The sequence below is a fragment of the Oncorhynchus nerka genome, linkage group LG16 (assembly GCF_034236695.1).
Source record: "Oncorhynchus nerka isolate Pitt River linkage group LG16, Oner_Uvic_2.0, whole genome shotgun sequence".
Taxonomy (NCBI): domain Eukaryota; kingdom Metazoa; phylum Chordata; class Actinopteri; order Salmoniformes; family Salmonidae; genus Oncorhynchus; species Oncorhynchus nerka.
Genome location: NC_088411.1, coordinates 28,243,833 through 28,265,308, shown reverse-complemented (window position 1 = coordinate 28,265,308; position 21,476 = coordinate 28,243,833). Strand labels below are relative to the sequence as shown.

The window sequence follows — 21,476 nt, the reverse complement described above, 5'->3', positions numbered from 1 at the left end:
ACTACAAAGACACAGGCGTCCTTTTTAACTCCGTTGCCGGAGAGGAAGGAAACTGCTCAGGGATTTCACGATAAGGCCAATACTGACTTTAAAACAGTTACAGAGTTTAATGGCTGTGATAGGAGAAAACTGAGGATGGATCAACAACATTGGAGTTATTCTACAATACTAACCTAAATGAGAGAGTGAAAATAAGGAAGTCTGTACAGAATAAAAATATTCTAAAACATGCATCCTGTTTGCAATAAGGCACTAAAGTAACAGTGCAAAAAAATGTGGCAAATGAATTCACTTTTTGTCCTGAATATGAAGCATTATGTTTGGGTCAAATCCAACACAACACTTCACTAAGTAACAATCTTCATGTTTTCAAGGATGGCAAATCCTAGAGGAAAATTTGCTTCAGTCTGCTTTCCAACAGACACTGGGAGACAAATTCACCTTTCAACAGGACAATAACCTAAAACTCAATACCAAATATACACTGGAGTTGCTTAGCAAGACGACATTGAATGATCCTGACTGGCCTAGTTCCAGTTTTGACTTAAATCGTCTTGAAAATCTATGGCAAGACTTGAAAATGGCTGTCTAGCAATGATCAACAAACAACTTGACAGAGCTTGAAGAGTTTAAAAATGGGCAAATATTGTACAAGCCAGGTGTGCAGAGCTTTCAGAGACTTACCCAGAAAGACTCTAATCGCTGCTGAAGGTGATTCTAACATTTATTGACTCAGGTGGTTGAATACTTACAGTGCATTAGGGGAAAGTATTCAGACCCCTTGATTTTTCCACATTTTGTTACAGCCTTATTCAACTTTGTTGAAGCACCTTTGGCAACGATTACAGCCTTGAGTCTTCTTGGTTATGACGCTACAAGCTTGGCACACCTGAATTTGGGGAGTTTCTCCCATTCTTCTCTGCAGATCCTCTCAAGCTCTGTCAGGTTGGATTGGGAGCGTCGCTGCACAGCTACTTTCAGGTGTCTCCAGAGATGTTCCATCGGGTTCAAGTCCAGGCTCTGGCTGGGCCACTCAAGGACATTCAGAGACTTGTCCCGAAGCCACTCCTGCTTTGTCTTGGCAGTGTGCTAAGGGTTGTTGTCCTGTTGGAAGGTGAACCTTCACCCCAGTCTGAGGTCCTGAGCGCTTTGGAGCAGGTTTGAACATCAAGGATCTCTCTGTACTTTTCTCCGTTCATCTTTCCCTCAATCCTGACTAGTCTCCCAGTCCCTGCCGCTGAAATACACCCCCACAGCATGATGCTGCAACCATGGCTCACCGTAGGGATGGTGCCAGGTTTCCTCCAGACGTGATGCTTGGAATTCAGGCCATAGAGTTCAATCTTGGTTTCATCGGACCAGAGACACTTGCTTCTCATGGTCTGAGAGTCTGTAGGTGCCTTTTAGCAAACTCCAATTTTTATTTTATTTCACCTTTATTTAACCAGGTAGGCTAGTTGAGAACAAGTTCTCATTTGCAACTGCGACCTGGCCAAGATGAAGCATAGCAGTGTGAACAGACAACACAGAGTTACACATGGAATAAACAATTAACAAGTCAATAACACAGTAGAAAAAAAGGGGAGTCTATATACAATGTGTGCAAAAGGCATGAGGAGGTAGGCGAATAATTACAATATTGCAGATTAACACTGGAGTGATACATGATCAGATGGTCATGTACAGGTACAGGTAGAGATATTGGTGTGCAAAAGAGCAGAAAAGTAAATAAATAAAAACTGTGGGGATGAGGTAGGTGAAAATGGGTGGGCTATTTACCAATAGACTATGTACAGCTGCAGCGATCGGTTAGCTGCTCAGATAGCTGATGTTTGAAGTTGGTGAGGGAGATAAAAGTCTCCAACTTCAGCGATTTTTGCAATTCGTTCCAGTCACAGGCAGCAGAGTACTACTCCAAGCGGACTGTCGTGCCTTTTACTGAGGAGTGACTTCTGTCTTGCCACTCTACCATAAAGGCCTGATTGGTAGAGTGCTGCAGAGATGGTTGTCCTTCTGGAAGGTTCTCCCATCTCCACAGAGGAACTCTGGAGCTCTGTCAGAGTGACCATTGGGTTCTTGGTTACCTCCCTGACCAAGGCCCTTCTCCACCGATTGCTCAGTTTGACCGGGCGGCCAGCCCTAGGAAGAGTCTTGGTTGTTCCAAACTTCTTCCATTTAAGACTGATGGAGGACACAGTGTTCTTGTTGACCTTCAAAGCTGCAGAAATGTTTTGGTACCCTTCCCCAGATCTGTGCCTCGACACAATCCTGTCTCGGACCTCTGCGGACAATTTCTTCGACCTCATGGCTTGGTTGTTGCTCTGACATGCACTGTCAACTGTGGGACCTTATATAGACAGGTGTGTGCCTTTCAAAATCATGTCCAATAAATGTAATTTACCATAGGTGGACTCCAATCAAGTTGTAGAAACATCTCAAGGATCATCAATGGAAACAGGATGCACCTGAGCTTTGTCATTATGGGGTATTGTGTGTAGATTGAAGAGGAAATTGTTTTATTTAATCCATTTTAGAATAAGGCTGTGTATTCGTTTTTTTTTTCATTCATCTTGAAACATTTGTTTCTTCCACTTTCACAATACAGAGTATTTGTGTAGATAAAAAAAAAATCCAGTTTGTAACATATTTTTTGAAAAATTTTTTTTTTTAATGCAAATTAGGCACATATAATTGTATTTATTTTAACACAAAATATAAAATAAATACCTGATACCATTACAAAATGTATATTTGAGTGCACTCTAAGGGGGAAAAAAGGGACATTTTACAATTTATAGTACCAGTCAAAAGTTTGGGCACGCCTACTCATTCAAAGGTTTTTCTTTATTTTTACTATTTTCTACATTGTAGAATAATAGTGAATACATCAAAACTATGAAATAACACATATGGAATCATGTAGTACCCAAAAAAGTGTTAAACCAATCAAAATATATTTTATATTTGAGATGCTTCAAAGTAGCCACCCTTTGCCTTGATGACAGCTTTGCACACTCTTGGCATTCTCTCAACCAGCTTCATGAGGTAGTCACCTGAATGCATTTCAATTAACAAGTGTGCCTTGTTAAAAGTTAATTGGTGGAATTTCTTTCCTTCTTAATGTGTTTGAGCCAATCAGTTGTGCTGTGACAAGGTAGGGGTGGTATACAGAATATAGTCCTATTTGGTAAAAGACCAAATCCATTTTATGGCAAAAACAGCTCAAATAAGCAAAGAGGAAATGACAGTCCATTCTTACTTTAAGACATGAAGGTCAGTCAATCTTGGTCCAAGCAAGTAGGTGTGTCCAAACTTTTGACTGGTACTGTATATTGAATACTTGAATTCCCACCTAAACTCCATTAATTATTTGTCCGTGCCAGTAAAATGTTTTATGTGCTATAATTCATTCAACAGCTGATGGTTTTGGAGTGCCTTCATCCATTGTCTAACTGAGGCATTTATTAGAATTATTTTAAAAAATATTTTAGCAATTTTGATGACAGACAAAGAAATCTACTAAAGCCATGTTAGTCTCCTTACTCATTCCTGTTTCCATTTATTTATTTTACCTTTATTTAACTAGGCAAGTCAGTTAAGAACAAATTCGGCCTAGGAAGAGTGGGTTAACTGCCTGTTCAGTGGCAGAACGACAGATTTGTACCTTGTCAGCTCGGGGGTTTGAACTTGCAACCTTCCGGTTACTAGTCCAACGCTCTAACCACTAGGCTACCCTGCCGCCCCGCTCCATAGGCTACTAAGAGGGGCTGTGTTAACCTGACTTGACCTCTCTGATACACTGTAAGCCTTGTAAAGATTTATTTTGCTTTCACAGTGGAAACGCACAAGTCAGTTAAGAACAAATTCTTATTTACAATGACGGCCTAACCCGGATGACACTGGGCCAATTGTGCGCCGCCCTATGCGACTCCCAATCACGGCCGGTTGTGATACAACCTGGAATCGAACCAGGGTCTTTAGTGAGTGCCTTAGACTGTTGCGCCACTCGGGAGCCCCATAGCTCTCTGGTCAAAATGTGTGCACTATATAGGGGATAGGGTGCCATTTGCTACACAGCCATTCTCTTTGTACTTAGTCTGTGCTTTTGATGAAATGAAATAAGGACATATCAAAGAGGTATTGCACCGTTTAAAGTTGTGCCAGTCCATTAAAGTGTAATCAGTAATTTGACTTATTGAGTTATTTGCTGAGCTGTCTGAATGTCTCTGTCTGTGTGCCCAGAGAAGAGCAGTGTTCTGTTCTATTCTGATCAGGCCCTGGAACATAACAGCACCAACACCACCACCATTATCTTACTTGACAGAGAGTAGCAGTTCCAAGCCCAAAACCAGGTCTGTCTTTCAAATTGCTGAGCTGTCTATATGCCAAGAGAAGTCTTCCTATTTGAGGAGCATCACCTAACAGCAGTAGTATCCAGAACCCAAGTCCATCTATCAAATCAGTTCAGACCATTATTTCATTCTACGGTGGCTCCAGATCATATAAGAACTTTGCCTAGTTAACCTTCAAAAGGAATGAAAAAATAAAGTTGTGCAATTTATAAATCTAAAAAATGGTTTCAAGTTACCATCAAATCAGTTCAGACCATAATTTCACTCTGCACCCCGTACTGTGTGGTATCTAGCCTGGAATCCAAAACTGCAGCCTGTGGGGAATCTTAGCCTGGCTCCAACCTGAATATCACTCAGTTTCATTATTGCTTCACTTCACAGGTTTAGTCTGGAACTACACCAATAGACAGACACTTGGACTGTCTAGATGAGAAATTATTCAGTTTGGATTCCAGGCTGTGTGGAATCAACATTGTATGAGACCTTTGCATAGTGCACGGCTGAACATTTATAAGGAATGGGAAAATAAGTTATGTAAGAATAGGAATAGCGATGAGCATCCAAGTTGCATATCAAGGTTGTGTTACCAGAAGGTCGGGGGGTTGTTGGACTCAACAACGGAGTCGTCTGAACAAAGGAGCAAAGGAACAACACGTTTTTTCCACCACAGACTGTCCATACACAGACAAGCGAAGAGCTGTCAGACTCTTGGACAGCGTTTCAGTACAGAATGTCAGGATCTGAGGAATGTTAGATATAATAGACAGCTGTTGTTCTTAACCTTTGTCTCTGAATTGTAGCTAATGTCTTAGTATTCTAGTGTTTCCCAGATGTGTGACAGCAGGAGGACAACATTCTGACATTCTAAAAATGAAGTGACAGCAGGACGCATCTCACATTCTAGAATCTAATGAAAGCAGGATGTATCTGACATTCTAGAATCTAGTGAAAGCGGGATGTATCTGACATTCTAGAATCTAGTGAAAGCGGGATGTATCTGACATTCTAGAATCTAGTGAAAGCGGGATGTATCTGACATTCTAGAATCTAGTGAAAGCGGGATGTATCTGACATTCTAGAATCTAGTGAAAGCGGGATGTATCTGACATTCTAGAATCTAGTGAAAGCAGGATGTATCTGACATTCTAGAATCTAGTGAAAGCGGGATGTATCTGACATTTTAGAATCTAGTGAAAGCGGGATGTATCTGACATTCTAGAATCTAGTGAAAGCGGGATGTATCTGACATTCTAGAATCTAGTGAAAGCGGGATGTATCTGACATTCTAGAATCTAGTGAAAGCGGGATGTATCTGACATTCTAGAATCTAGTGAAAGCGGGATGTATCTGACATTTTAGAATCTAGTGAAAGCGGGATGTATCTGACATTCTAGAATTTAGGGTGACCATCAAATCAAGGACTGACTGACCAATCAACTCCAGATGTTTGTTTCTTTACTTCCTGACTGGATAATTTCTTGTCATAATTAAAACAAAGATCCCAAGAAAGCTGTAGGTCATTTCACTATTATTTATCATTACCGCATGTCAGTGTAATTACAAATGAGCAAATGGACTTGAAACCTGAGGAAGTACGCTCCAAAATGCGGTGTGGTTCGAAAATAACAGTGACATTTTGCCAAGGCAGAGATAAGTGGCCGAAACGCACACACACAGTAGTAGACGGATCAATACAGGTCAAAAGTCCTATTTGAAAATCACAGAATGTCATTCATTATACTTTTTGGTGTTTTCTAACAGATGTCTCTTTCCCTTCATCAAATGACTGGTGCACAGTGCACTGTATGGATGCGGGAATGATTTTAGAGTGGACAAACATGCGCAGGCAGCCAGGCTTAAAGGAGCCTTTTCAAGTGATTGTTTGACAATCAGATGAAAATATCAGGACTAGAGGTCAACCGATTAATCGGAATGGGCGATTAAGTAGGGCCGATTTCAAGTTTTCATAACAATCGGAAATCGGTATTTTTGGGTGCCGATTTCCGATTATTTAAATAAATCAAATGTATACCTTTTATTTAACTAGGCAAGTCAGTTAAGAACACATTCTTATTTTCAATGACTGCCTAGGAACTGTGGGTTAACTGCCTTGTTCAGGGGCAGAACGACAGATTTTCACCTTGTCAGCTCAGGTGTTCTAATCTTGCAACGCACAGTTAACTGGTCCAACGCTCTAACCATTGCACTCCATGAGTAGTCTGCCTGTTACACGAATGCAGTAGAAGCCAAGCTAAATTGCTAGCTAGCATTAAACGTATCTTATAAAAAACAATCAATCATAATCGCTAGTTATTACTACTAATCCAGTTTAGCAGGCAATATTAACCAGGTGAAATTGTGCCATTTCTCTTGCGTTCATTGCACGCAGAGTCAGGGTATATGCAACAGTTTATGCTGCCTGGCTCATTGCGAACTAATTGGCCAGAATTTTACGTAATTATGACATATATTGAAGGTTGTGCAATGTAACAAGAATATTTAGACTTAGGGATGCCACCCGTTAGATAAAATACCAAACGGTTCCATTTTTCACTGAAACAATAAACGTTTTGTTTTCGAAATGATAGTTTCCAGATTTGATCATATTAATGACCAAAGGCTCGTATTTCTGTGTGTTATTATGTTATAATTAAGTCTGATTTGATAGAGCAGTCTGACTGAGCAGCAGCAGGCCCGTAATCATTCATTCAAACAGCACTTTTGTGCATTTTGCCAGCAGCTCTTCGCAAGCACAGTGCTGTTTATGACTTCAAGCCTATCAGCCTAATGGCTGGTGTAACCAATGTGAAATGGCTAGCTAGTTAGCTGGGTGTGCGCTAATACTGTTTCAAACGTCACTCGCTTTTAGATTTGGAGTAGTTATTCCCCATTGCAAGGGCCGCTGCTTTTGTGGAGCGATGGGTAACGATGCTTCGACTGTGGCTGTTGTCGATGTGTTCCTGGTTCGAGCCCAGGTAGGGGCGAGCAGGGGGACGGAAGCTATACTGTTACACTGGCAATACTATAGTGCCTATAAGAACATCCAATAGTCAAAGGTATATGAAATACAAATGGTATAGAGAGAAATAGTCCTATAAATACTATATTAACTACAACCTAAAACCTCTTACCTTGGAATATTGAAGTCTCATGTTAAAAGGAACCACCAATTTTCATATGTTCTCATGTTCTGAGCAAGGAACTTAAACGTTAGCATTTTTACATGGCACACATGGCACACATTTTTACATGGCACATATTACTTTCTTCTTCAACACTTTGTTTTTGCATTATTTAAACCAAATTGAACATGTTTCATTATTTATTTGAGGCTAAATTGATTTTATTGATGTTTTATATTAAGTTAAAATAAGTGTTAATTCAGTATTGTTGTAATTGTCATTATTACAAATGTAAAAAAAATAATTGTCTGATTAATCGGCAGCGGCCTTTTTGGTCCTCCAATAATCGGTATCGGTGTTGAAAAATCATAATCGGTCGACCTCTAATCAGGACTGGTTGTGTTTATGCCACATTAAAAGGCAATACATTTTAAAGGTGTTTTTTTTTAAATTTCACCTTTATTTAACCAGGTAGGCTAGTTGAGAACAGGTTCTCATTTACAACTGCGACCTGGCCAAGATAAAGCACAGCAGTGTGAACAGACAACAACACAGAGTTACACATGGAGTAAACAATAAACAAGTCAATAACACAGTAGAAAAAAAGAAAAGAAAGAGTCTATATACATTGTGTGCAAAAGGCATGAGGAGGTAGGCGAATAATTACAATTAAGCCGATTAACTCTCGAGTGATAAATGATCAGATGGTCATGTGCAGGTAGAGATACTGGTGTGCAGAAAAGTAAATAAATAAAAACAGTATGGGGATAAGGTAGGTAAATTGGGTGGGCTATTTACAGGTGGACTATGTACAGCTGCAGCGATTGGTTTGCCGCTCAGATAGTAGATTTTTAAAGTTGGCGAGGGAGATAAAAGTCTCCTACTTCAACGATTTTTGCAATTCGTTCCAGTCACAGGCAGCAGAGAACTGGAAGGAAAGGCGGCCAATTGAGGTGTTGGCTTTAGGGATAATCAGTGAGATACACCTGCTGGAGCGCATGCTACGGGTGGGTGTTGCCATCGTGACCAGTGAACTGAGATAAGGCGGAGCTTTACCTAGCATGGACTTGTAGATGACCTGGAGCCAGTGGGTCTGGCGACGAATATGTAGCGAGGGCCAGCCGACTAGAGCATACACCGCCGAAGTCGAGGATCAGTAGGATAGTCAGTTTTACTAGGGTACGTTTGGCGGCGTGAGTGAAGGAGGCTTTGTTGCGAAATAGAAAGCCAATTCTACATTTGATTTTGGATTGGAGATGTTTGATATGAGTCTGGAAGGAGAGTTTACAGTATAGCCAGACACCTAGGTACTTATAGATGTCCACATATTCTAGGTCGGAACGGGTGGGTGCAGGCAGCGGTTGAAAAGCATGCATTTGGTTTTACTAGCGTTTAAGAGCAGTTGGAGGCCACGGAAGGAGTGTTGTATGGCATTGAAGCTCGTTTGGAGGTTAGATAGCACAGTGTCCAAGGAAGGGCCAGAAGTATACTGTGTCGTCTGCGTAGAGATGGATCAGGGAATCGCCCGCAGCAAGAGCAACATCATTAATATATACAGAGAAAAGAGTCGGCCCGAGAATTGAACCCTGTGGCACCCCCATAGAGACTGCCAGAGGACCGGACAACATGCCCTCCGATATATTGGTCAGCTAATACGGAATTGGTAAAGGCACAGTGCATTATTTTTGTGGGGAAATAAATCAACTAAATGTATTGAAGTGTTTATCAGCATTTGTAACTGGAGTCAGATAATTATCTCTACAAAACAGTTAATCTGATAATACTTGTGGAATATAAAAATACTTGATATACAGTACCAGTCAAAAGTTTGGACACACCTACTCATTCCAGGGTTTTTCTTTATTTTTACCATTTTCTACATTGTAGAATAATAGTGAAGACATTAAAACTATGAAATAACACATATGGAATCATGTAGTAACCAAAAAAGTGTTAAACAAATCAAAATATATTTTATATTTGAGATTCTTCAAAGTAGCCACCCTTTGCCTTGATAACATGACATCTTTGCACAATTGCAGAGAAAGGGACAGGGCAACAACTCTTACAATTCCAACTATTGAATCTTGCATGATACTGTTCTTAATTATACAACTAACTTTTTTTGCCAAAGCTGAAAAAATAAAATCTTCCTGCACTACAGATGTCTACAGGGGGTGCTGCACCATCCTCAGCACCCCTACTTCCCGCAGTTATGCGTACTGGGAATACATTTGATCTACTTTCACCCCTGGGTATATGTATTATTTTGCTGAGTCAGAAGGCTAATAAATCTCTAAGGCTGTGTTTACACAGTCAGTCCAATTCAAATCTTTTGTCAATTATTTGCATATCTGATACCTATCGGCAATGGTGGAAAAAGTACCCAATTGTCATACTTGAGTAAAAATTAAGATACGTTAATAGAAAATGGCTGAAGTAAAAGTGAAAGTCACCCAATAAAATACTGGTTGTAATGACCGTTATCATTTCAACCACTCAAAAATGTAAAGGAACAGTGACAGGAAATGAACATTGCATCTGTGTGCTACTTCAGAGGCTACATCAGAGTAAAAGTCTAAAAGTATTTGGTTTTAAATATACTTAAGTATCAAAAGTAAATGTAATTGCTAAAATATACTAAATAATTTCTAATTCCTTCTATTAAGCAAATCAGGTGACACAATGTTATTTTTTTATTATTTTTTTTTTTACCTATATTTAGGGGAACACCAAAATTCAGACATAATTTACAAATGAAGCATTTGTGTTTTGTGAGTCCGCCAGATCAGAGGCAGTAGGAAAGACCAGGGATTTTTGTGTCATGGAAAATGTATGGAGAAAACGACATAATTTTCTTTAGGAATGTTATTAAGTAAAAGTTGTGAAAAATATAAATAGTAAAGTGATGACTTAAGTAGTACTTTAAAGTATTTTTACTTAATTACTTTGCACCACTGTCTATCTGATATGTTCCCTAATGTGTAAACAGCAAAAAAAAGAAAACACATGCAATCAGATTTTTGGACTTCCGATTAATACCACCTCCTATGTGGATCTAAATCCTTATCCAAACCCGATCCTCCATGTGCGACTTCTGTCTGGATGCTCAGATCAGATTTATTTTAGCTCTGAAGTGGTTTTATTGCACATGACTGTTATCATTACAACCACTCCAAAATTTAAAGGAACAGTGACAGGAAATGAACATTGCATCTGTGTGCTACTTCAGAGGCTACATCAGTGTGAATGCTCAAATCTGATATGGGTCACATGTAAAACTATGCGTGGACAGTCAGGAAAAAAAGATTGGCGATATAGAAAGAAATTCAGATTTGGGTTCTTAGGGTGGCTGTGTAAACACAGCCTAATGTTGCAAGATGCATGGTGTGTGGTCAATTTCAGGAGCTGGTGGTGATGGGAGCTCCAGGATCATACTACTGGACAGGAACAGTCAAGGTCTACAACCTGACCTCCAGCACCTTCTACAACCCCAACAAAGAAGAAGTCGACTCACACAGATACAGCTATCTAGGTATGTTTCCTTTGATTGATTTAATTGATTAATCACTTATGCAATCGATCAATCTGTCTGTCAGTCGGTCTTTCAATCAGTTGATTAATTCATCAATCAATAAATAAATAGCCCAATCAATTTATAAATCATCAATCAAATGTATTCACAAAGCCCTTTTTAAATGACAGTACACTTTACACTACACTAACCTGGTGTAGACCCTCTAAGAGCACGAGTAAAATAGTTGACTACCTGTACCTCATTTATTTGATTGTATTGACAACTCTGACTGTTTCTGTCTTTCTCTCTAGGCTATGCTGTGACTAACCACTATTCAATGTAAAGTCTGACTGTTTCTCTCTTTCTCTCTAGGCTGTGCTGTGACTAACCACTATTCAATGTAAAGTCTGACTGTTTCTCTCTTTCTCTCTAGGCTATGCTGTGACAAACCACTATTCAATGTAAAGTCTGACTGATTATGTCTCTCTTTTTCTCTAGGCTATGCTGTGACTAACCACTATTCAATGTAAAGTCTGACTGTTTCTCTCTTTCTCTCTAGGCTGTGCTGTGACTAACCACTATTCAATGTAAAGTCTGACTGTTTCTCTCTTTCTCTCTAGGCTGTGCTGTGACTAACCACTATTTCATGAAAAGTCTGACTGTTTCTCTCTTTCTCTCTAGGCTGTGCTGTGACTAACCACTATTCAATGTAAAGTCTGACTGTTTCTCTCTTTCTCTCTAGGCTATGCTGTGACAAACCACTATTCAATGTAAAGTCTGACTGATTATGTCTCTCTTTTTCTCTAGGCTATGCTGTGACTAACCACTATTCAATGTAAAGTCTGACTGTTTCTCTCTTTCTCTCTAGGCTGTGCTGTGACTAACCACTATTCAATGTAAAGTCTGACTGTTTCTCTCTTTCTCTCTAGGCTGTGCTGTGACAAACCACTATTTCATGAAAAGTCTGACTGTTTCTCTGTTTCTCTCTAGGCTGTGCTGTGACTAACCACTATTCAATGTACATTTACATTTACATTTAAGTCATTTAGCAGACGCTCTTATCCAGAGCGACTTACAAATTGGTGCATTCACCTTATGACATCCAGTGGAACAGTAGTGCATCTAAATCTTTTAAGGGGGGTTGAGAGGGATTACTTTATCCTATCCTAGGTATTCCTTAAAGAGGTGGGGTTTCAGGTGTCTCCGGAAGGTGGTGATTGACTCCGCTGTCCTGGCGTCGTGAGGGAGTTTGTTCCACCATTGGGGGGCCAGAGCAGCGAACAGTTTTGACTGGGCTGAGCGGGAACTGTACTTCCTCAGTGGTAGGGAGGCGAGCAGGCCAGAGGTGGATGAACGCAGTGCCCTTGTTTGGGTGTAGGGCCTGATCAGAGCCTGGAGGTACTGAGGTGCCGTTCCCCTCACAGCTCCGTAGGCAAGCACCATGGTCTTGTAGCGGATGCGAGCTTCAACTGGAAGCCAGTGGAGAGAGCGGAGGAGCGGGGTGACGTGAGAGAACTTGGGAAGGTTGAACACCAGACGGGCTGCGGCGTTCTGGATGAGTTGTAGGGTTTAATGGCACAGGCAGGGAGCCCAGCCAACAGCGAGTTGCAGTAATCCAGACGGGAGATGACAAGTGCCTGGATTAGGACCTGCGCCGCTTCCTGTGTGAGGCAGGGTCGTACTCTGCGGATGTTGTAGAGCATGAACCTACAGGAACGGGCCACCGCCTTGATGTTAGTTGAGAACGACAGGGTGTTGTCCAGGATCACGCCAAGGTTCTTAGCGCTCTGGGAGGAGGACACAATGGAGTTGTCAACCGTGATGGCGAGATCATGGAACGGGCAGTCCTTCCCCGGGAGGAAGAGCAGCTCCGTCTTGCCGATGTTCAGCTTGAGGTGTTGATCCGTCATCCACACTGATATGTCTGCCAGACATGCAGAGATGCGATTCGCCACCTGGTCATCAGAAGGGGGAAAGGAGAAGATTAATTGTGTGTCGTCTGCATAGCAATGATAGGAGAGACCATGTGAGGTTATGACAGAGCCAAGTGACTTGGTGTATAGCGAGAATAGGAGAGGGCCTAGAACAGAGCCCTGGGGGACACCAGTGGTGAGAGCACGTGGTGTGGAGACGGATTCTCGCCACGCCACCTGGTAGGAGTGACCTGTCAGGTAGGACGCAATCCAAGCGTGGGCCGCGCCGGATATGCCCAACTCGGAGAGGGTGGAGAGGAGGATCTGATGGTTCACAGTATCGAAGGCAGCCGATAGGTCTAGAAGGATGAGAGCAGAGGAGAGAGAGTTAGCTTTAGCAGTGCGGTTTTGGAGAGAAAAGAAAGAAGGGATACTGGTCTGTAGTTGTTGACATCGGAGGGATCGTGTGTAGGTTTTTTCAGAAGGGGTGCAACTCTTGCTCTCTTGAAGACGGAAGGGACGTAGCCAGTGGTCAGGGATGAGTTGATGAGCGAGGTGAGGTAAGGGAGAAGGTCTCCGGAAATGGTCTGGAGAAGAGAGGAGGGGATAGGGTCAAGCGGGCAGGTTGTTGGGCGGCCGGCCGTCACAAGACGCGAGATTTCATCTGGAGAGAGAGGGGAGAAAGAGGTCAGAGCACAGGGTAGGGCAGTGTGAGCAGAACCAGCGGTGTCGTTTGACTTAGCAAACGAGGATCGGATGTCGTCGACCTTCTTTTCAAAATGGTTGACGAAGTCATCTGCAGAGAGGGAGGAGGGGGGGGAGGAGGATTCAGGAGGGAGGAGAAGGTTGCAAACAGCTTCCTAGGGTTAGAGGCAGATGCTTGGAATTTAGAGTGGTAGAAAGTGGCTTTAGCAGCAGAGAGAGAAGAGGAAAATGTAGAGAGGAGGGAGTGAAAGGATGTCAGGTCCGCAGGAGGCGGTTTTCCTCCATTTCCGCTCGGCTGCCCGGAGCCCTGTTCTGTGAGCTCGCAATGAGTCGTCGAGCCACGGAGCGGGAGGGGAGGACCGAGCCGGCCTGGAGGATAGGGGACATAGAGAGTCAAAGGATGCAGAAAGGGAGGAGAGGAGGGTTGAGGAGGCAGAATCAGGAGATAGGTTGGAGAAGGTTTGAGCAGAGGGAAGAGATGATAGGATGGAAGAGGAGAGAGTAGCGGGGAGAGAGAGCGAAGGTTGGGACGGCGCGATACCATCCGAGTAGGGGCAGTGTGGGAAGTGTTGGATGAGAGCGAGAGGGAAAAGGATACAAGGTAGTGGTCGGAGACTTGGAGGGGAGTTGCAATGAGGTTAGTGGAAGAACAGCATCTAGTAAAGATGAGGTCGAGCGTATTTCCTGCCTTGTGAGTAGGGGGAAGGTGAGAGGGTGAGGTCAAAAGAGGAGAGGAGTGGAAAGAAGGAGGCAGAGAGGAATGAGTCAAAGGTAGACGTGGGGAGGTTAAAGTCGCCCAGAACTGTGAGAGGTGAGCCGTCCTCAGGAAAGGAGCTAATCAAGGCATCAAGCTCATTGATGAACTCTCCGAGGGAACCTGGAGGGCGATAAATGATAAGGATGTTAAGCTTGAAAGGGCTGGTAACTGTGACAGCATGGAATTCAAAGGAGGCGATAGACAGATGGGTAAGGGGAGAAAGAGAGAATGACCACTTGGGAGAGATGAGGATCCGGTGCCACCACCCCGCTGACCAGAAGCTCTCGGGGTGTGCGAGAACACGTGGGCAGACGAAGAGAGAGCAGTAGGAGTAGCAGTGTTGTCTGTGGTGATCCATGTTTCCGTCAGTGCCAAGAAGTCGAGGGACTGGAGGGAGGCATAGGCTGAGATGAACTCTGCCTTGTTGGCCGCAGATCGGCAGTTCCAGAGGCTACCGGAGACCTGGAACTCCACGTGGGTCGTGCGCGCTGGGACCACCAGATTAGGGTGGCCGCGGCCACGCGGTGTGGAGCGTTTGTATGGTCTGTGCAGAGAGGAGAGAACAGGGATAGACAGACACATAGTTGACAGGCTACACAAGAGGCTACGCTAATGCAAAGGAGATTGGAATGACAAGTGGACTACACGTCTCGAGTGTTCAGAAAGTTAAGCTTACGTAGCAAGAATCTTATTGACTAAAATGATACAGTACTGCTGAAGTAGGCTAGCTGGCAGAGGCTGCGTTGTTGACTATGTAGGCTAGCTGGCATTGGCTGCGTTGTTGACACTACACTAATCAAGTCGTTCCGTTGAGTGTAATAGTTTCTACTGTGCTGCTATTCGGGGCTAGCTGGCTAGCTAGCAGTGTTGATTACATTACGTTGCGTTAAAAGAACGACAATAGCTGGCTAGCTAACCTAGGAAATCACTCTAGACTACACAATTATCTTTGATACAAAGACGGCTATGTAGCTAGCTATGTAGCTAGCTACGATCAAACAAATCAAGCCGTTGTACTGTAATGAAATGAAATGAAAAATGTGATACTACCTGTGGAGCGAAGCGAAATGCGACCGGATTGTTGAGTGCGGAAGTTCAGTTCGGTAGACGTTGGCTAGCTGTTGGCTAGCTAGCAGTGTCTCCTACGTTAAGGACGACAAATAGCTGGCTAGCTAACCTCGGTAAATTAAGATAATCACTCTAAAACTACACACTCTAAACTACACAATTATCTTGGATACGAAGACAGCAAAGACAACTATGTAGCTAGCTAACACTACACTAATCAAGTCGTTCAGTTGAGTGTAATAGTTGTGCTGCTAATCGGTAGACGGTGGACTAGCTAACGGTGGACGTTAGCTAGCTGGCTAGCTGCAGGGCAGTGTAGACTGCGTTAGGACGACGAAATACGATAATTACGCAATTATCTATGATACAAAGACGGCTATGTAGCTAGCTAAGAAGAAATTGCTAAGATTAGACAAATCAAACCGTTGTACTATAATGAAATGTAATGAAATGTAATACTAAATCAAATCAAATCAAATCAAATGTTATTTGTCACATACACATGGTTAGCAGATGTTAATGCGAGTGTAGCGAAATGCTTGTGCTTCTAGTTCCGACAATGCAGTGATAACCAACAAGTAATCTAACTAACAATTCTAAAACTACTGTCTTATACACAGTGTAAGGGGATAAAGAATATGTACATAAGGATATATGAGTGAGTGATGGTACAGAGCAGCATACAGTAGATGGTATCGAGTACAGTATATACATATGAGATGAGTATGTAGACAAAGTAAACAAAGTGGCATAGTTAAAGTGGCTAGTGATACATGTATTACATAAGGATGCAGTCGATGATGTAGAGTACAGTATATACGTATGCATATTAGATGAATAATGTAGGGTAAGTAACATTATATAAGGTAGCATTGTTTAAAGTGGCTAGTGATATATTTACATCATTTCCCATCAATTCCCATTATTAAAGTGGCTGGAGTTGGGTCAGTGTCAATGACAGTGTACTACCTGCGGACCGAGTGCAGATGCGACCGCTCGCTCCAACCCGGAAGTGTAAAGTCTGACTGTTTCTCTCTTTCTCTCTAGGCTATGCTGTGACAAACCACTATTCAATGTAAAGTCTGACTGATTATGTCTCTCTGTCTCTCTAGGCTGTGCTGTGACTAACCACTATTTCATGAAAAGTCTGACTGTTTCTCTGTTTCTCTCTAGGCTATGCTGTGACTGCTGGACACTTCTCCTCTCCTAACTTCATAGATGTGGCTGCAGGAGCTCCACAACACAGTGGAGGAGGAAAAGTATGTACATGATTTGATTGGTTGATTTAGGAGGAGTATCATATCTTTGTATTGAATATTTTAACACTGATTTGTTAACACTGTATTTTAACACTGTATCCTCCTTTCCCTCCAGGTTTACATTTTCAGAATAGATGGTGGGTCTTTGGTGAAGATCTTTCAAGCCTCAGGGAAAATGGTATGTGTCTGAAATATGGACCACAGCGATCTACTATGCTGTTTAACCATTACTACATGACAGTGACATGTTATTTCTTTAGTGTGTCACTGGTGATCACTGTTCACTTCTACCATCTGTTAGTATTCTTTGTTATCAGAAATGACATAGGCCTACACTTGAGTGATCATGCTCAATGGAGAGTCTCTAGACTTAATCAGGGTCTGGGAAACCATGCCCCATGTGTAGTAGAGTACACATACTGTAGCGGGTGCAGGTGAAGCATGGCAGACTGTTAGTTAATGGTTTTCTCAGAAGCACCACACTGTTTATGTGGTTTATGTAAAGTGTTTAGAGCGCTCTAGGCTTGCATCCCAAATTGCACCCATTGGGCTCTGGTCAAAAATAGTACACTATATAGAGAAAGGGGTGCCATTTGGGACACATCCCTAGTCTGACCACGAACCAGACAGCTAGGGAGGGCAATTCACATGGTTTTAAGAGTAAATAATAACTCAATCTTTGTAGATTAAGACCCTATGTTTTGTAAATATTCCTTTAATATTTGTAGAGATATGAAAGGGAAAATTAATCCAGTCAGATTGTGGAGGGAGAGAATGATGAAAATAAAAAGGAAGTGTCTGTCTATCTTGAGGGCAATCGAAAAAGCAGTCCTCATTGGCAATGAGTAGATTAGAATAGAATATAAATATTAGAAGATAGAACAGAATGAAAATAATAGAATAGATAAGAATAGGATATAATATTTTTCCTAGATGGACCTTCAGTTGTGGCTAATAATTAAGACAATAAATATACACTTAAATACACACACACAATTCACATGACAAATACATTACACTAGATCAACATCAATAATCATGTTTTGATGAAAAGACTGATCTGACTAGTGGTGTGTGTGGCTCTGTGGCTGTAGTGGTGTGCCTGTCTGTGTGGCTCTGTGGCTGTAGTGGTGTGCACACAGACGCCTCTGGCTGTGCTTGGTTATTTTCCAGATGTGCTCTTACCTTGGCTCCAAATTGTGTGAATAGAATAGAATACATGTATATCTCTATACATTATACACAAGGTGAACACAGCGTTATGTATTTTCACTGACCCAATGCTACCTGTCTGTGTGGCTCTGTGGCTGTGCTTGGTTATTTTCCAGATGGGCTCTTACTTTGGCTCCTCATTGTGTGCAGTTGACCTGAACCGGGATGGCCTGTCGGACCTGCTGGTTGGAGCGCCCATGCACAGCACGCTACGGGACGAGGGACAGGTCTCTGTCTACCTCAGCAAGGGCAATGTGAGTGGGATCTGGGTTGGATGGGAATAGAGTTGGAAAATGATGTGAACTTTCTGAAATGTCCCAGATCTTCCAGAAGTTGTAAGACATTCGGAAGGGAGTGACCAGGTAGAGAATCCTCCAACTAGGAATTCTCTAAATGAGATTTGTGAAAAACATTGGAGATGTACAGTATATTCTAGCCCTCCAGTCAGCCTGTATATAACCCACCATATAGAAACATGGCTGCCTATACAGCCTGGTCTCATAGACTAGATGTAAACGTAAATCCACTCAAATTAGGGTGATATGTCACGTTTAGTATGGTTACATAATACAGATGGTTACTTAAGGCAAACATGAAAGTATGGTGGTTGGTCGGGGTGGATGAGTTGAGTGTATATTATGACCTCCATAAAGAGTGCTTGATCCTGTTCTATTTATGAGTTATCATTAGGATCTTATAACTAGCTCGTCTTGGAGGTTGTTACTGTGTGTTTGAGTTGTTCATGAAAGTCAAGTAACTAAAGGAAGGGGAAAGCAGCCATCTATAGCCGATAGAGACAGTTCCTCAACTGTTATAGTAAAAAGCAGGATGTATTTTAGTTAGTAGTAAGTTATAACCATTCTACTTTAAAGTAAAGGGTTGTGTCATGCTGTAACTGCTCCCCTTTTATAGTAATGGCTATATCACACAATAACCATTCCCCTTTAAAGTTATGGGTTGTGTTACGCAATAACCCTTCCCCTGTAATGGGTTGTGTCACGTCATAACTATTCCCCATTAATGTAATAGGTTGTGTCACATCCTAAACATTCCTCTGTAATGTCTTGTGTCACGTTATAACCATTTTCCTTTAAAGTAAAGGGTTGTGTCACGTCATAACCCTTCCTCTTTAAAGTAATGGGTTGTGTCACGTCATAACCATTCCCGTTTGACTCTACTTGCAGGGGGTGATGGAGCAGGCTGAACTCTTAAATGGAGATGATGCCTACAATGCACACTTTGGAGAGTGCATCACTGCAATCGGAGACATCGATGACGATGGGTACCAAGGTAAGTGTCTCTCAACTAAGTCACTGTATAGAATGTATGCTTATATAAAAATGCTTCTATAAAAATGTTAACCCTCCTCAAATCACTATTGTTGTATACATACAAAACTTTTGGATGACATATTAGATTTATGCGAATTGGTCTTGTCTAGTTTTTCTTCCACAATGTTAAACATTGTGACATAAGCAAACGTTGGATGGTTGTAATACGTATGCTATAAAACCCCAAAAGCTTTTCTCTCAGGGACATTCTGTTTTGATTATTTTGTGGAGAGTGGGATCTTGTGCACCGCCCCATGGGGCTCCCAAGGGGCACAGCGGTTTTAGGCACTGTATCTCAGTACTTGAGTCGTCACTACAGACACCCTGGTTCGAATCCAGGCTATATCACAACCGGCCGTGATTGGGAGTCCCGTAGGGCGGTGCACAATTGGCCCAGCGTCGTCCGGGTTTGGCCGGTCTAGGCCGTCATTGTAAATAAGTATTTGTTCTTAACTGACTTGCCTAGGTAAATAAAGGTATAAAGAGAGGAAATGACTTATAACATCTTTAGCACCCAGCATTTACATTCAATGTTCAGAAAATTGGAATAACATTCTGTAGGTTTCTGCTTTCAATTCCCCACATTTGATAATGTAAGAGAAACAGGATGAGGTACTTAGTAGCCTATGTTGTTAAACCACATTGTAAACCTTGAAGATTTCCTTATCCATGTTATGATTGTTTTAAAACGTTCACTTTTTTCTTATGCATGCTATTGCATCATCACTGAAGAACTATTTTTGTTTTAAAGGGGAAAGTGTATTTTCCAGCTTTGGTTGTGAGGGGGGATTAAGGGACGTTGCCTGCGCATCAAATGCCACCCTCTTCACTGCATAGTGTACAACCTTTGACCAGGGCCCATTTGGGATGCAGACTTTATGTTCATCCTTTTGCCTTCAGTTTTATGGTTCTGTTTCCACTCTTACAGAGGTTTCACACTGGGGTTTATGGGGACTGACAACACTTAAATGTCTATTAAGAGACTGTAACAACATGTTTCCGAAGCATAGCCCTGCAAAAAGAAAAAGACTCAGGGGTCCTGACCATAGAAATAGAATGAATAGAATGGACGTCTTCATTCATGTCAATGATGGCATAATGGGTGGACTGGCAGCCATTTTGAGTGTACCCATGCCAGGAATTAAAAGCAGGAAGCGTACCCTTCAATTTGTGCTGTGATTTGTTGAGTCAACTCAACTGACATTACAAAAAATACATGTCATTGCATGAGCCATATCAGATAGAATCATTTGAATGAACATTCTACATTACCATGTAGAATGTTGATAGAACACTCCAAATAACCATGGAAATTATTGCATTACAATACCAGGCAGCCAATGCAAGTGGACCCATGAGTTTACCAGTCAAATTGCCATAGTTAGAGCTTCCAAGCCTGTTCTATTCAGAGGCGTCATGCCCGTAGGCAGCACAGGGGCACGTGCCCCTTCAGATTTGTCCTGTTTTGTCCTGTTTAAAAATGTTTTTTGTACTGCTAGCCACTTAAGAATTTCATGAAGTTGGTTTTAACCAGCCCAGATAGCTTCTCCCAACCTCATAACTACACTTAACCAAAAAATATGAACGCAACTTGTAGTGTTGGTTTCATGAGCTGAAATAAAATATCTCAGAAATGTTCTATACACACAAAAAGCTTATTTCTCTCAAATGTTGTGCACAAATTTGTTTACATCCCTGTTCGTAAGCATCCCTGGTATATCAAGAAGCTAATTAAACAGTATTATCATTACACAGGTGTTAGGGACAATAAAAGGCCAAATCAAATCAAATTGTATTTGTCACATGCGCCGAATACAACAGACCTTACAGTGAAATGCTTACTTACAAGCTCTTAACCAACAATGCAGTTTTAATCAAATACCAACATAAACATTAAGAGATAAGAATAACACATAATTAAAGAGCAGCAGTAAATATCAATAGCGGGGCTATATACAGGGGGTACCGGTACAGAGTCAATGTGCGGGGTGGTGGAGGGGGGGCACCCTATGACTAGGGTGGCTGGAGTCTTGACAATTTTTAGGGCCTTCCTCTGACACCGCCTGGTATAGAGGTCTTGCATGGCAGGAAGCTTGGCCCCGGTGATGTACTGGGCCGTAAGCACTATCCTCTGTAGTGCCTTGCGGTCGGAGGCCGAGCATTTGCCATACCAGGCAGTGATGCAACCCGTCAAGGATGCTCTCGATGGTGTAGCTGTAGAACCTTTTGAGGATCTGAGG

The 21,476-nt window shown here is 42.0% G+C and overlaps 1 protein-coding gene across 1 annotated transcript in view; it reads left to right on the top strand.

Annotated features, from left to right (window-relative positions):
- Positions 1–21,476, top strand: part of itga9 (integrin, alpha 9) — a 163,867-nt gene that overhangs the window by 20,977 nt on the left and 121,414 nt on the right. Inside the window, exons 6-10 of the mRNA XM_029685347.2 lie at positions 10,880–11,009; positions 16,608–16,693; positions 16,809–16,871; positions 18,022–18,159; positions 19,090–19,195. Of these exons, the coding sequence (XP_029541207.1) occupies positions 10,880–11,009; positions 16,608–16,693; positions 16,809–16,871; positions 18,022–18,159; positions 19,090–19,195 (523 nt within the window). The remainder of the gene's footprint in view (positions 1–10,879; positions 11,010–16,607; positions 16,694–16,808; positions 16,872–18,021; positions 18,160–19,089; positions 19,196–21,476) is intronic.